Below are 15,874 nucleotides of genomic sequence, written 5' to 3' on the forward strand. Positions count from 1 at the left end.
AAGTATTGTTTAAAAGCAGGTTTGGATCAGTCTGATGTACAAGCTTAAATTTGGTTTACTTATGTGAACTGACTGAACCAGCAGTTGTCAGGTGGAGGTCGAGCATGCAGGTAGTTGGCAGGAGCCCCAGGATAGCCTTTCTGTCTTGTTTCTGTTTGCCCTAAAAAAACAATGCAAACAAAAAATACTCCCCTTAAACAAGCATTAAAACATTTACTCTATATATATATAACATATTACTGTTTGTTTGTTTTAATTTCTGGTTTTTCTATTCAGGTTTTTTATATGCAAATTAAAAATGCCAATAAAAAGCATGTGGCTGGAAATGCATCTATTGTACCAAGTTTAATGTACAAGATCTCAAATTAGAATTCAAATGTTTTCGAAATGGTCTTCACAAAAGTAATCATTATCTGGATTAAATCACACAATTTATATTAAATATAATCACTCAATCAATCAATGTTTATTTATGTAGCCCTAAATCACAAGTGTCTCATAAAATTAGATGTTTGTTTTTTTAAATTACTGTTTTTGTATCTCAAAGGGAACTGCAGAGACCACTGTTCATGAGGACCTGGAAATGAAGAATATGAGCATCTACATCTGTCGTGAGCCAAATGCAGTAGGAATCATCATTGGGGGAGTACCAGTCCTTACTCATCTTGGAAACCTAGCCAAAGCATGCTGCCTACTTCTGGGGTTGACGTATGCACTTAATCTTGAGTATCCATCCAAACTTACCAAAACATTTGAGGTGTTTCAAAGACTTTTTGTGGGAAACGATACACTGCGCCCAAAACCAACCCCCAAATTCATGACTCTCAAAAACAAGCTTCTAGCTTAGGCAGTGAGCCATGACTGTCAGCTTGCACTTTTGAACAGCTATTTTCTTGTGTCTGTTCAAAATCATTATACATTGTTCATTGGGTGGAATTCTTCAGAATGTTGTAACGGTTTGTCCTGTTCAGGTTTTATACAAAGCTCCAGGTCATCGTTTCTGGTGTGTAAATTAAGTTTTTTTTATGTTTTATACACACTAAATTGCCCCACTGTGAAGCTCCAGCTGGTCAGAAGGAGGGATCTGTGAGTTGATTAAGTTAAAATGTTTCAAAATATACACACTGAAAGACACTATGGTGAAGGTGTTCTGCTTGTGAATTGTTACAGAAGTACAGATAATCTTAATGTTAAATTGTTTTAGCAAGAAACTGTACTGTGAAGGTTCTAAGTAAAACTTGAGATGCTGAGGTCATGCATTCTTTTATGCACTAAATAAGTGAAGTGAATTACATTTATATAGCGCTTTTTCTCAAGTGACTCAAAGCGCTTTACGTTGTGAAACCCAATATCTAAGTTACATTTTAAACCAGTGTGGGTGGCACTGGGAGCAGGTGGGTAATGTGTCTTGCCCAAGGACACAACGGCAGTGACTAGGATGGCGGAAGCGGGGATCGAACCTGCAACCCTCAAGTTGCTGGCACGGCCGCTCTACCAACCGAGTTATACCGTATACTGGTGTTCTTGACTGTTAATACTCTCCAGCTTATTGACACGGTTTGGATATGGCTTGTGAAAATGTTTTAATAATATGTATACGGTTAAAAAAAGAAAACTACTGTGAAGGTGTTCTATACAGCACTTTAAAAAGTTGAGGTCATGCATTCTATGCACTAAATATGGATGTTGACTGTTCATACTGTCCAGCTCATTGCCACTGTTTTTATATGGTAATGATTTAATAAAGGTTGGAATTTGATATGTCTTGATTTTTTTATTATTATTCTAAGTAATTATTTTAAGCAGTTTCCATTTCCAAAACAAAGAAAGGGTAAGTTGGTCAAAATTAATAAAATTGAGTACACAAATTATTTTTTCATTTAAATGTTACTTATTTTAATTAAGTCTTGTGTGTTTAATATGCTGATGTTTTTTTTACATTGATTTTACTCAATTTGTTGGCTTTTTCTGTAAACGCAACTTAATCTTTTTGCATAAATCGAAATGCATATTATTAGGTAACTCAAAATACCAATTAGTTGACTAAACTAACAAAAATTGCTTGGAAAATGTTGCCTTATTTTTATTGAGTTAGATCTAGGCAACAGTTTTTACAGTGTGTGAAGCAGCTATTTTGCAGGACATCTGTATGAAAAACCTCGACACCAACCCCCATTCCCATTAGGATATTCTATAATTGTAAAATTGTATTCATCCTGCTGTTACAATGTAAATGTGACACTGCTTGCACTTTTTTTTTATTATTTAAGTCAGTACAGCACTTTGGCCAACTGGGGTTGTTTTTAAATGTGCTATATAAATGAATAAAAACGTAACCGATCATTCCACATTAGTGACGTTTATACAGAAAAGCTGGCATGAAAACAAGCTGTGTGACACTACCTGGATCCCCATTGGAAAGGCAATAGAGTACATTTTATTCAGTCCTTCCTTTCTCGTCGTCAAACCCCAGGAATTCCACCTTTGTCCTCACTTGAGTAAAAAAGTTGCCAAAGCCTCAGAGTATCATCACAAGCGGCACTCTCCGCTACATGATCTTTACATGAAGTTTTAGAGTTGAGTTTCCGTCTTTTGCGCTTATAAGCTTTGACCTTCCTCTTTACTTTTTTAACAGGAGAAGTGTAAGTCAGTGACGGAGGACTTGCCCCATCTCGCTCCGAGACCTTTCCGCTTGCTTTCCCAGGCGATTCATTGTTGCCTGTGGTCTCATCTTGATTTGTGATAACTTCCGGGCTTTCTAAGTATGATACGCTGTGTGGATCTTGATGGGGAGGTAGTGTCAGGCTGAGCGGGTCTCTGTGAGATACTTGCACATCATGATTGACCCGAGGAACTAAGAGGGAACTGTCGGCCAGATGTGCAACACTAGAGGGCGCCATTTCTGCGTTGTCTGTGGCTTTTTGAGAGCAAGAAACCAACTGCTTCTGTCTGCACATAGATGGGAGTTTTGACTGGTGTGAGGCAATAAACCACTTCCTGTCATTGCAGTGGATCATAGATGGGAGTTTTGACTGGTGTGAGGCAATAAACCACTTCCTGTCATTGCAGTGAATCAGAGAGGCAGATGGAGAAGCTGAAGAAACGTTTAAAGCGTGATTGTGCTGCTTCTCTTTCATAATTCCAGTGAGGTTATGATCTGCCTTGCCACCGTGCTCACTTCTTCCAAGTGGTGCAGGAACAACCAAAGCAGTAGAAATACTGCACTTTGGTCTGACGGGAAACAAACATGAGTTGAGCGGTTAGTATTGAAAGTTTTAAAAGTGATTTGTCTCTGATTAATTGGGGATGCCAAAGGAAACTTGAAGGAACACCTTTTATAAAGTCTGTTGAGGCGAGTGAAGCTGCAGTGTAGAGTTGAAACCAGTCTGTCCACAACTTGGTAAGCGTCAGTCTTGGAGAAAGCTTTGTGACGATCACTTTGCAGGTGCTGGATTGAACAAAAGTGACAGCGGAAATTAGTAAATCACAATTTCATCATTCACTAGTTGAACTATTTGTATAAGGATGAAGAATGCTGAAGCCAAGTGTCTGCTATCTTTAGCCCAGATGTATTATTAATTTTACATTAAATAGGGTTGTAGTAATCACCAATTTTGTGAGGAAGCGACATTTGAGGCAACTCACGATTCAATTAGATTACGATTCAGTTAAATTTTTCCCAGTATAGGATTTCTTTTGAACATGATATACTGTATTTTTCATAATCATTAAAAAAAATAAGTACATATCAAACACTAAATCCTAACACATTTCCCACAGCAAAAAGCTGTTCTTATTACATGAAGTAACACAACATGTCTTTAGAAATAACACTTTTTGACCAAGCAGTTTATTCAAACAGACATTCAAACCAAACTCTTTACAAATAGTGTATTCCACATGACATTTTTTATTTTTATTTTACACATCTAAAATATCACAAAAATAGGTTTTGAGCATCTTAAGAATATAGCCAGAGTCCCCTAATTAATCTCTGAGGCAGCACAGAGAAGTACTATAGCATGTTTTTATTTGCTGCTGTTTTTAGAGTATTGTAACTCTCTCTGGTCTTCCCAAAAATAATATTACAAATCTACAATTATTATAAGACCAGGCCACACACATGCTGATGAGGACCAGAGAGTGGGACAATAGTTCCACAACTGCTTGAGGATAAAAAACAACAACAAATAAACCCTTATTTATGTACAGACGAATGTACAGTGAATGCTTTGCTGCTTCCAAAAAACTATTCAAAAGGTCCTCAATGTGACAGCGCCAAGTTTCTTTTAAGATTCTGCTGCAAATATCTTAGTCTAAGTTTTTTTTTTTTTTAAACTAAACTTACCGGCCAGTCTAGTGTCGTTCCCCAGCCAGATATTGCCCCCAGACTTCCAGTTGAATAGACCTGTACTATGCTCCATCTGAGGAAAGGCCTGGTGGAGAGCTTTAAACTGCAGATACCTTTAAAAGAATGCTAAAGGCACACCTTCTTAAATCATTTTACTTCCTAGTCCTTTTTGGATACAATGATTTGTGTCACAGACACTGAACATATGATGTACATTAATGTGACATTGAAGCATGCTTGAAACAAACTTAGCCATTACCAAGGTGAATATGTGGATATTAATTACAAGAGAATACACAGACTTGCTAAACAATATTCGGATTAATATATTTTTAAGTCAGAGTCAAAGGGGATCAGAGAAGTAGAAAAGATGGATCTGGAACTTCAGCACATCAACATTATAAACAAGTGGGTTGGCCTATTTTTACACTTGTGGGATGAAACAATACATTTGCTGTGTGAAATAAAGAGCACCCCCATCTCTAATCCTAATCTTAGAATACTGTATGTTGCACACACAATGTTGAGTATCAACATTACAGTAGTTATTGCAAGCATGTGTTAAAGGCCCAGTACTTAAATGACTGTTCTGTCAAGCATTTGTCCAGCTCTGTGTAAATGAGGATCATTTTGTTATCTTTGCTATAGTTGGCCAAAGTGCAAGCAAAGTTTGTAGCCGTTCACTCATTGATTTGTATGTTTTTTAAAGGGAACTGCATTTTATGGCTATCATTCACAATCCTCCTTATGTAAGAAAAGCACATATGTTTTTTTTCCTTTTTTTATGCACTCTATCTAGTAAATAAATGCTTTTAAAAGTCAGCTTACAAAGGAAACAATGGGAGTTGCTCTATTCTGCTTATAAAGCACTTAAAAGAAACATCTAAATACTTGCATCAACATTTTATATACATGCTGTAAGTATACAGTGCACCCAGAAAGTATTCACAGCGCTTCACGTTTTTACACATTTTGTTATGTTAGTCTTTTTCCAGTATGGAATACATACATTTTTGGCCTCAACATTCTACACACAATGACACTATGTCAAGATTTTTATTTAATACAGTTTTGCAAATTTATTACAAATAAATAACTAATAAGCCAGTACATAAGTATTCACATCATTTGCTATGAAACTCAAAAGTGAGCTCAGGTGCATCCTGTTTTAACTGATCATCCTTGAGATGTTGCTTCAGCTTAATTGGAGTCCACCTGTGGTAAATTAAGTTGGTTGAACACGATTTGGAAAGGCACAGACTTGTCTATATATAAAGTCCAACACTAGACAGTACATGGCAGAGCACGGTGGGTAGAGCAGCCGTGCCAGCAACTTGATGGTTCCAGGTTTGATCCCCAGTTCTGTTATTTAAGTCACTGCCGTTGTGTCCTTGGGCAAGACACTCAATCCCAGTGCCGCTCACACTGGTGTATGAAAGTGAATGAATGTTTGATGGTGGTCGGTATGGCACAAATTGGTATGGCACAAATTGGCAGCCACGCTTTCATCAGTCTTCCCCAGGGCAGCTGTGGCTACAAATGTAGCTTACCACCATGAATGTGTGATGGTGGAGCAAATTAATGTTGGGATCTTACTTCTCTGTGAAGCGTTTTGAGTGTCTAGAAAAGCGCTATGTAAATCTATCCATCCATTTTCTATCGCTTGTCCCTTTCGGGGTCGCGGGGGGTGCTGGAGCATATCCCAGCTGCATTCGGGCAGTAGGCGGGGTACACCCTGGTCAAGTCGCCACCTCATCGCAGGGCCAACACAGATATACAGACAACATTCACACTCACATTCATAAATTATTCCATTATTATTCATTATTACTATCAGAGCACAAACCAAGAATGAAGGAATTGTCTGTAGAATTTGCAGACAGGATTGTCTCCAGGCACAAATCTGGGGAAGGGTACAGAAAAAATATATGCTGCCTTGAAGGCCCCAAAGAGCACAGTGGCCTCCATCATCCGTAAATAGAAAAGTTTTGAACCATCAGGACTCTTCCTAAAGCTGGTCGGTTGTCTAAACTGAGCGATTGGGGGATAGGGACCCAAGTCAGGTAGGTGACCAAGAACCCGATGGTAACTCTGTCAGAGTTACAGCATTCCTCCGTGGAGAGAAGAGAACTTCATAGAAGGACAACATCTCTGCAGTAATCCACCAATAAGGTTGTATGGTATAGACGGAAGCCATTCCTTTGTAAATGTTTGCCAAAATGCACCTTAAATACTTTCAGGCTATGAGAAACTAAATTCTCTGGTCTGATGAGACAAACATTTAACTCTTTGACGTGAATGTGAGGAATCAAGTTTGGAAGAAAACCAGGCATTGCTCAACACCAGGCCAATACCATCTCTACAGTGAAACATGGTGGTGGCAGCATCATGCTGTGGGGATGTTTTTCAACAGGAGGAACTGGGAGACTAATCAAGATGGAGGGGAAGATGAATGCAGCAATGTACAGAGACACCCTGGATGAAAACCTGCTCCATAGCGACGAGGAAAACAATATCAAAAGAATGGCTTCCGGACAACTCTGTGCATATCCTTAAGTGGCCCCCGTCAGAGCCCAGACTTAAATTTGATGTTCTGAAAATAGTGTTGCGAAGAGGAATGGGAGAAATTGCCTAAATGCCAAGCTTGTGGCATTGTATTTAAAAAGACTTGAGGCTATAATTGCTGCCAAAGTTGCATACACAAAGTATTGGGCAAAGGCTATGATACTTATTTACATGTGATTTCTTAGTTTTTTTATGTAAAAGAAATTTGCAAAAAATTCTCAAAACGTTTTCACATTGTCATTATGATGCTTGTGTGTAGAAGTTTGAGGACAAAAATTAATTAATTCCATTTAGGATAAGGCTGTAACAAAGTGCAGAAAACGTGAAGTGCTGTGAATTGTACTACATACAACAAAAATAAACAGAGTCCTCTCAACACTGATTATCGAGACAAAAAAAACTTAGGCAACCTTAAGAAGATTGCATGTTTTGTTTAAGATACCGGTATGTACCGTATATTGCCATTCAGACTAAACATACGGAATATCAGTGTTCGTCCATATTGCCCAGACCTATTCCAAAATGTAATAGTATTTTTTGTTTTCAAAATTCTACAGATAATACCCCATAAAGACGTGAAGTCTTTTTTCCAAAAGTTTTTGTAAAATGTATTAAATATAACTGAAAAAAAATCACATGTATCTAAGTATTCACAGCCTTTGCTCAATACATTGTTGATGCACCTTTGGCAGCAATCACAGCCTCAAGTCTTTCTACTAACAATGCCACAAGCTTGGCACCCCTATCTTTGGGCAGTTTTGCCCATTCCTGTTTGCAGCATCACTCAAGCTCCATCAGATTGGATGGGAATAGTTTGTTTTCATCCAGGATGTCTCTGTAAATTGTAGTATTTATCTTTTCCTCTATCCTGACTTGTCTCCCTTGTCTCCCCTGCAAAGAGGAATGGGCAAAGACGAACATGGGAAACTGCCCAAAGATAGGTGTCCCAAACTTGTAGCATCTTATTTAAAAATACTTGAGGCTGTAATTGCTGCCAAAGGTGCATCAGCAAAGTATTGGGCAAAGACTGTGATTACTTACGTGCATGTGATTTTTTGTTTTTTAGATTTAATAAATTGGCACATTTAAAAATAAAAACGTCAATATGGGGTATTGTCTGTAGAATTATGGGACAAAAATGAATTTATTACATTTTGAAATAAGGCTGTAACAAAATGTGGAAAAGTGAATACTTTACAGATGCACTGTCGTTACCGCTTAATGCTGGCGGTTTGAGAGGGTTTTCAGGCAAAATAAACTCAATGATGTCATGGCTCCCCTTGCCTCCATTGTTAGCTGAAATGTATTTATGAGTTTGAAAGGATAAAAAATGACATGTGTTGTTGTCTCTCATAAGGATTGTGAATTATAGGCAAAATACAAAAAAAGTCAAGTTCCCCTTCAGACCTTGGCTGATGTCGTATGTCAACAGAGTGCATTAGTTTATCATTAATACAGAAACCAAAAACACCATAATGACCCAAATATAAACCCTCTCTTTTCCTTAGAAAGTAGCCTGAAAACAATCAAGTTGTCTTATATTTGGGGTCTAGAGAATGAAGCCTTACCATTGTCAGATTTTCATATTTGACAGCACAGCACTCGCAGTAACCGCCTCGTTTCTTGTCCTTGTTCTTCTTCCGCCCAGCAGCTTGTTCTTCACCGGTTGAGGGTTTGACACTTCTACGGGACAAATCACATAAGCATATTTATGTTAAACACCTTTCGAATACTTCATTACAATAACTAAAAGTGCTATGAGAGTGTTTGTCCAGACATAAAAAAAGGTAGAAGTGTTTTGACAGAAACAATGCAAATCAAACCACCATACCGGTTCCCATGAAGTTTGTCCCCTGTAGGGTCTTTATCATTAAATAAGAAGGGACTGTGAGGAGGAGGCGCCTTCAGGTTTAGCTCCGCCATATTCAGTATGGTAAGGTACACTGGACAGTAACGTCTGAAGATAATATGGGAACAACACTTTGGAAAAGAAAATGCATATTTGAATGTAGTAGCTAGTATATCTGACCTGCTTGAGTCTTCAACCTTGACAAAAGGTTTATGGATTCTCCCTACTAGGAAAACACGCCATTTTGAGAACACATTTATATTCAGATGATTTCTACAAATATACTGCACAAGCCATTCACCTTTGTGTTTCTGACAGGTGTGCTTTGCTGTCGACTCAGGTTTGACCTAGTGCAATGAAAATAATACATATCAAAGAAAAAAATGTTTATCCATGAAAGTTCAGGAAACTTACACTTGATTTGGCTACAGTAGGCCGTGGACACTGGCTTGCCAGGGTCTTTTTCTTCTTCTCAACATAGATGATCACATCTGCAGGTCAGCAAAACGCAGCATCACAACACACGAAAGCAGTACAATTGCGTCCTATGACAATAGCATTGATAGAATTGTCCCAAATGGAATCACACCATTAATGTAGAGGATTTTCACACCCCACTCTAGAGCATTTAACAGGATCTTGCTTATGTGCACTCTTTCCTAAAAACAAACAAGAGCCTATCAGTGAAACAAAAAAAGGCATAAAAAAAACTATTAAAATGCCAACACACCTTTTTTCTCACTGCCCTCTCCACAAAAGACTTTCCACGACTTGTAAGAACCTGAAAAGCAAAAACAAAACAAAATATACTGCCTATATATATATATATTATTTTTTTGTGATAGAGTGATTGGAGCACATACTTGTTGGTCACAAAAAACATTCATGAAGTTTTGTTCTTTTATGAATTTATTATGAGTCTACTGAAAATGTGACCAAATCTGCTGTGTCAAAAGTATACATACAGTAATGTTAAAAGCCTACTGAAATGATTTTTTTTTATTTAAACGGGGATAGCAGATCTATTCTATGTGTCATACTTGATAATTTCGCGATATTGCCATATTTTTGCTGAAAGGATTTAGTATAGAACAACGACGATAAAGATTGCAACTTTTGGTATCTGATAAAAAAAAGGCTTGCCCCTACCGGAAGTAGCGTGACGTAGTCAGTTGAACATATACGCAAAGTTCCCTATTGTTTACAATGATGGCCGCATGAAGTGAGAGAGATTCGGACCGAGAAAGCGACAATTTCCCCATTAATTTGAGCGAGGATGAAAGATTTGTGGATGAGTAAAGTGCAAGTGAAGGACTAGTGGGGAGTTGAAGCTATTCAGATAGGGAAGATGCTGTGAGAGCCGGGGGTGACCTGATATTCAGCTGGGAATGACTACAACAGTAAATAAACACAAGACATATATATACTCTATTAGCCACAACACAACCAGGCTTATATTTAATATGCCACAAATTAATCCTGCATAAAAACACCTGCGTGTTTGTTATGCTAGCTCCTAGCTCCTCTGCTAGCTCCTAGCTCCATAGAACACGCCAATACAATTCAAACACCTGATCAACACACACAATCACTCAGCCCAAAAGACCGTTCACCTAACCCAAGGTTCATAAAGCTTATATATTTTTAAAAAGTTACGTACATGACGCGCACATACGGTCAAGCTATCAAATGTTTAGCAGCCAAGGCTGCATACTCACGGTACCTGATATTCAGCTGGGAATGACTACAACAGTAAATAAACACAAGACATATATATACTCTATTAGCCACAACACAACCAGGCTTATATTTAATATGCCACAAATTAATCCTGCATAAAAACACCTGCGTGTTTGTTACGCTAGCTCCTAGCTCCTCTGCTAGCTCCTAGCTCCTCTGCTAGCTCCTAGCTCCATAGAACACGCCAATACAATTCAAACACCTGATCAACACACACAATCACTCAGCCCAAAAGACCGTTCACCTAACCCAAGGTTCATAAAGCTTATATATTTTTAAAAAGTTACGTACGTGACGCGCACATACGGTCAAGCTATCAAATGTTTAGGAGCCAAGGCTGCATACTTATGGTACCTGATATTCAGCTGGGAATGACTACAACAGTAAATAAACACAAGACATATATATATACTCTATTAGCCACAACACAACCAGGCTTATATTTAATATGCCACAAATTAATCCTGCATAAAAACACCTGCGTGTTTGTTATGCTAGCTCCTAGCTCCTATGCTAGCTCCTAGCTCCATAGAACACGCCAATACAATTCAAACACCTGATCAACACACACAATCACTCAGCCCAAAAGACCGTTCACCTAACCCAAGGTTCATAAAGCTTATATATTTTAAAAAAGTTACGTACATACGCAAAAAAAAGTTGCGCACATACGGTCAAGCGATCAAATGTTTAGAAGCCAAAGCTGCATACTCAGAGTAGCACGTCTGCGTCTTTGTCATCCAAATCAAAGTAATCCTGGTAAGAGTCTGTGTTGTCCCAGTTCTCTACAGGCGTCTGTGTATCGAAGTCAAAAGTCCTCCTGGTTAGAGTCTCTGTTATCCGAGTTCTTCCATCTTGACTGCATCTTCCGGGAATGTAAACAAAGAAGCGCCGGCTGTGTACTGTTGTTGCTGACTACGTTCGAAAAATACGTCCATTTCGCACCGACAACTTTCTTCTTTGCTTGCTCAGCTTCCTTCTCCATAATGCAATGAGCATGATTGCAACAGATTCACGAACACAGATGTCCAGAATACTGTGGAATTATGAAATGAAAACAGAGCTTTTTCGTATTGGCTTCAATGTGGAAGGCATATCCGTGTTCCCCGGGTTACGTCACGCGCATACGGCATCCTCAGAGGCGTTTCGAACCGGAAGTTTAGCGGCAAATTTAAAATGTCACTTTATAAGTTAACCCGGCCGTATTGGCATGTGTTATAAAGTTAAGATTTCATCATTGATATATAAACTATCAGACTGCGTGGTCGGTAGTAGTGGGTTTCAGTAGGCCTTTAATATTTGGTTACATGTCCCTTGGCAAGTTTCACTGCAATAAGGCGCTTTTGGTAGCTATCCACAAGCGTCTGGCAAGCTTCTGGTTGAATTTTTGACCACTCCTCTTGACACAATTGCTGCAGTTCAGCTAAATTTGTTGGTTTTCTGACATGGACTTGTTTCTTCAGCATTGTCCACACGTTTAAGTCAGGACTTTGGGAAGGTCATTCTAAAACCTTAATTCTAGAATTATTTAGCCATTCCTTTACCACTATTGACGTGTGTTTGGGGTCATTGTCCTGTTAGAACACACAACTGCGCCCAAGACCCAACCCCCGGGCTGATGATTTTAGGTTGTCCTGAAGAATTTGGAGGTATTCTTCCTTTTTCATTGTCCCATTTACTCTCTGTAAAGCACCAGTTCCATTGGCAGCAAAACAGGCCCAGAGCATAATACTACCACCACCATGCTTGACGGTAGGAATGGTGATCCTGGGTTTAAAGGCCTCATCTTTTCTCCTCCAAACATATTGCTGGGTTTTGTAGCTAAAAGGCTAAATTTTTGTTTGAAAACAAAAATGGTGGTGGTAGTATTATGCTCTGGGCCTGTTTTTCTGCCAATGGAACTGGTGCTTTACAGAGAGTAAATGGGACAACGAAAAAGGAAGATTACCTCCAAAAAAAATTTCCAAGATGGCACCGCTGTAGTGGCTGTGTTGGCAGGAGCTCTGTGCTCTTGTTTCATCCTTTTGTGTTCCTGATGTTTCCCTCTTGTTTTCATGTGTTTTTTTTTGCCTTTTGGTTCAGGACTCTTTGGGGCTGTGTGAGAAGGGGTGGCACTTTTGTGACTTCTGCTGTGCTTTTTTGTAAACTTCTGGATCTGCCTCCCGGGAGCCTTTTGGCCATGGAGATCAGCTGCTAATTCTCTGCCACATCAGAGTCCGTTTGGAGAGACTGGAGGAGATGCGGATGAAGAGACAGGGCTGCGGAGCTACCGCTGAGTGCCGGGACGGACAAGCTTCACAGTGTTCTTGGCCATACTTGCCAACACTCCCGGATTTTCCGGGAGACTCCCGGAATTCAGCGCCTCTCCCGAAAACCTCTCGGAAGAAATTTTCTCCCGAAAATCTCCCGGAATTCAGCCGGAGCTGGAGGCCACGCCCCCTCCAGCTCCATGCGGACCTGAGTGGGGACAGCGGCGACAGTCTGTTTTCACGTCCGCTTTCCCACGATACAAACAGCATGCCTGCCCAATCACGTTATAACTGTAGAATGATCGAGGGCGAGTTCTTGGTTTCTTATGTGGGTTTATTGTTAGGCAGTTTCATTAACGTCCTCCCAGCGCGGTAACAACACACAACAGCAGTCACGTTTTCGTCTCCCGTAAAGCAGTTCGTCTGCCGTAAACAGCAATGTTGTGACACTCTTAAACAGGACAATACTGCCATCTACTGGATAGCCTCCAGAACACTGAAATTCAAGTATTTATTTTATTTATATGTATAAGAAAATAAATAAATTATATATATATATATATATATATATATATATATATATATATATATATATATATATATATATATATAGCTAGAATTCACTGAAAGTCAAGTATTTCATATATATATATATATATATATGAAATATATGGCGAAGTTGGTAGAGTGGCCGTGCCAGCAATCGGAGGGTTGCTGGTTACTGGGGTTCAAGCCCCACCTTCTACCATCCTAGTCACGTCTGTTGTGTCCTTGGGCAAGACACTTCACCCTTGCTCCTGATGGCTGCTGGTTAGCGCCTTGCATGGCAGCTCCCGCCATCAGTGTGTGAATGTGTGTGTGAATGGGTGAATGTGGAAATACTGTCAAAGTGCTTTGAGTACCTTGAAGGTAGAAAGCGCTATACAAGTATAACCCATTTATCATTTATTTATAAATACTCGAGTTGGTGAATTCTAGCTGTAAATATACTCCTCCCCTCTTAACCATGCCCCCAACCACACCCCCGCCCACCCCACCCCCCACCTCCCGTAATGGGAGGTCTCAAGGTTGGCAAGTATGGTCTTGGCTGACTGAGCAGTTTTCGGACACCGTGGTCTCCTAGACGCATCCTCGCTCATCCATCCGGAATGGACACTGGCCGAGAGTTGTCGGGCGGGCGAGGTTGCTTTGATGGGTCTGCTCCCGTCTCTGGCCATGCTCCCCCACCCCAGCAAACGATGGCGTAGAGGCCACCACAGTGTATATGTTTTTTTTGTTGTTGTTTTACTTTTGTGGCTGTGTGTTCCTGGTTGCATCAGCTTTGCTCTTTTAATGTCTTTAATGGCCTTTGTGTGCTTTAATGTTTCCCTCTTACACACATGTTTATGTGTGCTATGGCTATGAGTTTTTTTCCCCCTCGGCCTCCGTCTGGACCCCCTTTCCAGGGGCCCAGTCTTAGACTGATTTTTTTGTCTCACCCCCCACCCTCCCCAGCGTTTTCCTGTTTATCACCTTTTTTGTAAGGGCCGCCGGAAGTTGGCAGACCTGTCAGCGATCCTGTTCTGTCTCCCTGTAATGTTTGTCTGATCTTAAATGTGATTGTGCTGAAAATCTTAATTTCCCCTCGGGGATTATTGAAGTATTTCTGATTCTGAAATTCTTCAGGACAACCTAAAAATCATCAGGTTGTGTCTTTGGCGCAGTTGGGTGTTCCAACAGGACAATGACCCCAAACACACATCAATAGTGGTAAAGGAATGGCTAAATCAGGCTAGAATTAAGGTTTTAGAATGACCTTCCCAAAGTCCTGATTTAAACGTGTGGACAATGCTGTAGAAACAAGTCCATGTCAGAAAACCAACAAATGTAGCTGAACTGCACCAATTTTGGCATAAGGAGTGGTCAAAAACTCAACCAGACGCTTGCCAGAAGCTTGTAGATGGCTACCAAAAGCGCCTTATTGCAGTTAAACTTGCCAAGGGACATGTAACCAAATATTAACATTTCTGTATGTATACTTTTGACCCAGCAGATTTGGTCACATTTTTAGTAGTCCCATAATAAATTAAAAAAAAACTTCATGAATGCTTTTTGTGACCGACAAGTATGTGCTCAAATCACTCTATAACAAAAAAAATAAGAGTTGTAAAAATGTTTTGGAAATTCAAGACAGCCATGACATTATGTTCTTTACAAGTGTATGTAAACTTTTGACCACGACTGTGTGTGTGTGTGTGTGTCGACTAATCAGATAAAGCGTACACATTTAATGGCTGTAATTTTTACATCCACTTCTAAATGGAGCTTAAATTATTTTAGGCATGTGCTTACGAACAAAGATGACTGATTCATAAATATTTTATATTGTAACTATGCTGCTCATTCAGCTGTTACAAAAATGTAAATTACTAATAAAACGTTGTCCATTTAAAATAAAATAAAACAGTGCTAATTTTTTATTTTTTTTACCTTGTTTATGTATTTAAAAAACAGTTCAGTTGGCAGCAATGAAAACAGACAACAAAAGACAAATACTTACTATTGTAGTAACAGACACATTCATAACAATATGTAATATGTACAATATTTACCATATTTTGGTCATTTTAAGCAATACCAGAACTTATTTCCTCAGCGCAATTATTTCCGTTTCCATAGCAGTGCACTTCCGACTTCCTGCAACAAATGTGTTTCTACTTTACATTACGTAACGTAGGGGGCAAGGCGTGGTGGGTAGAGCAGCCGTGCCAGAAACTTGAGGGTTGCAGGTTGGCTCCCCGCCTCTAGCCATCCAAATCACTGCCGCTGTGTCCTTGGGCAGGACACTTCACCCTTGCCCCCAGTGCCGCTCACACTGGTGAATGAATGATGAATGATGGGTGGTGGTCAGAGGGGCCGTAGGCGCGAACTGGTAGCTAGCTTCCGTCAGACTACCCCAGGGCAGCTGTGGCTACAAATGTAGCTTACCACCAACAGGTGTGAATGAATGATGGGTTCTAACTTCTCGGTGAAGCGCTTTGAGTGTCTAAAAAAGCGCTATATAAATCTAATCCATTATTATTATTGTTATTATTATTACTTCCGGAAACAAACGCAAGTGTGTTTTTAAATAATGGCAGA

At 39.6% G+C, this 15,874-nt stretch overlaps 1 protein-coding gene across 7 annotated transcripts in view; it reads right to left on the bottom strand.

Annotated features, from left to right (window-relative positions):
- Window positions 1-2,200: 2,200 nt before the first annotated feature.
- The window catches only part of dbf4 (DBF4-CDC7 kinase regulatory subunit), a 19,221-nt gene continuing 5,547 nt past the window's right edge, over window positions 2,201-15,874 (bottom strand). Inside the window, exons 5-14 of one of the 7 annotated variants that reach the window (XM_062062775.1) lie at window positions 9,496-9,546; window positions 9,355-9,424; window positions 9,180-9,256; window positions 9,067-9,112; window positions 8,946-8,991; window positions 8,748-8,873; window positions 8,485-8,599; window positions 3,333-3,448; window positions 3,043-3,231; window positions 2,222-2,982 (exon numbers count right to left, since the gene is read on the bottom strand). In XM_062062775.1, coding sequence (XP_061918759.1) covers window positions 2,463-2,982; window positions 3,043-3,231; window positions 3,333-3,448; window positions 8,485-8,599; window positions 8,748-8,873; window positions 8,946-8,991; window positions 9,067-9,112; window positions 9,180-9,256; window positions 9,355-9,424; window positions 9,496-9,546 — 1,356 coding nt within the window. In that variant the 3' untranslated portion in view covers window positions 2,222-2,462. Of the gene's footprint in view, window positions 3,232-3,332; window positions 3,449-8,484; window positions 8,600-8,747; window positions 8,874-8,945; window positions 8,992-9,066; window positions 9,113-9,179; window positions 9,257-9,354; window positions 9,425-9,495; window positions 9,547-15,874 lie in introns of all 7 variants that reach the window. The other 6 variants (XM_062062778.1, XM_062062773.1, XM_062062772.1 and 3 more) reach the window with 6 other exon arrangements.

The sequence above is a fragment of the Entelurus aequoreus genome, linkage group LG11 (genome assembly GCF_033978785.1).
Source record: "Entelurus aequoreus isolate RoL-2023_Sb linkage group LG11, RoL_Eaeq_v1.1, whole genome shotgun sequence".
Lineage (NCBI taxonomy): Eukaryota > Metazoa > Chordata > Actinopteri > Syngnathiformes > Syngnathidae > Entelurus > Entelurus aequoreus.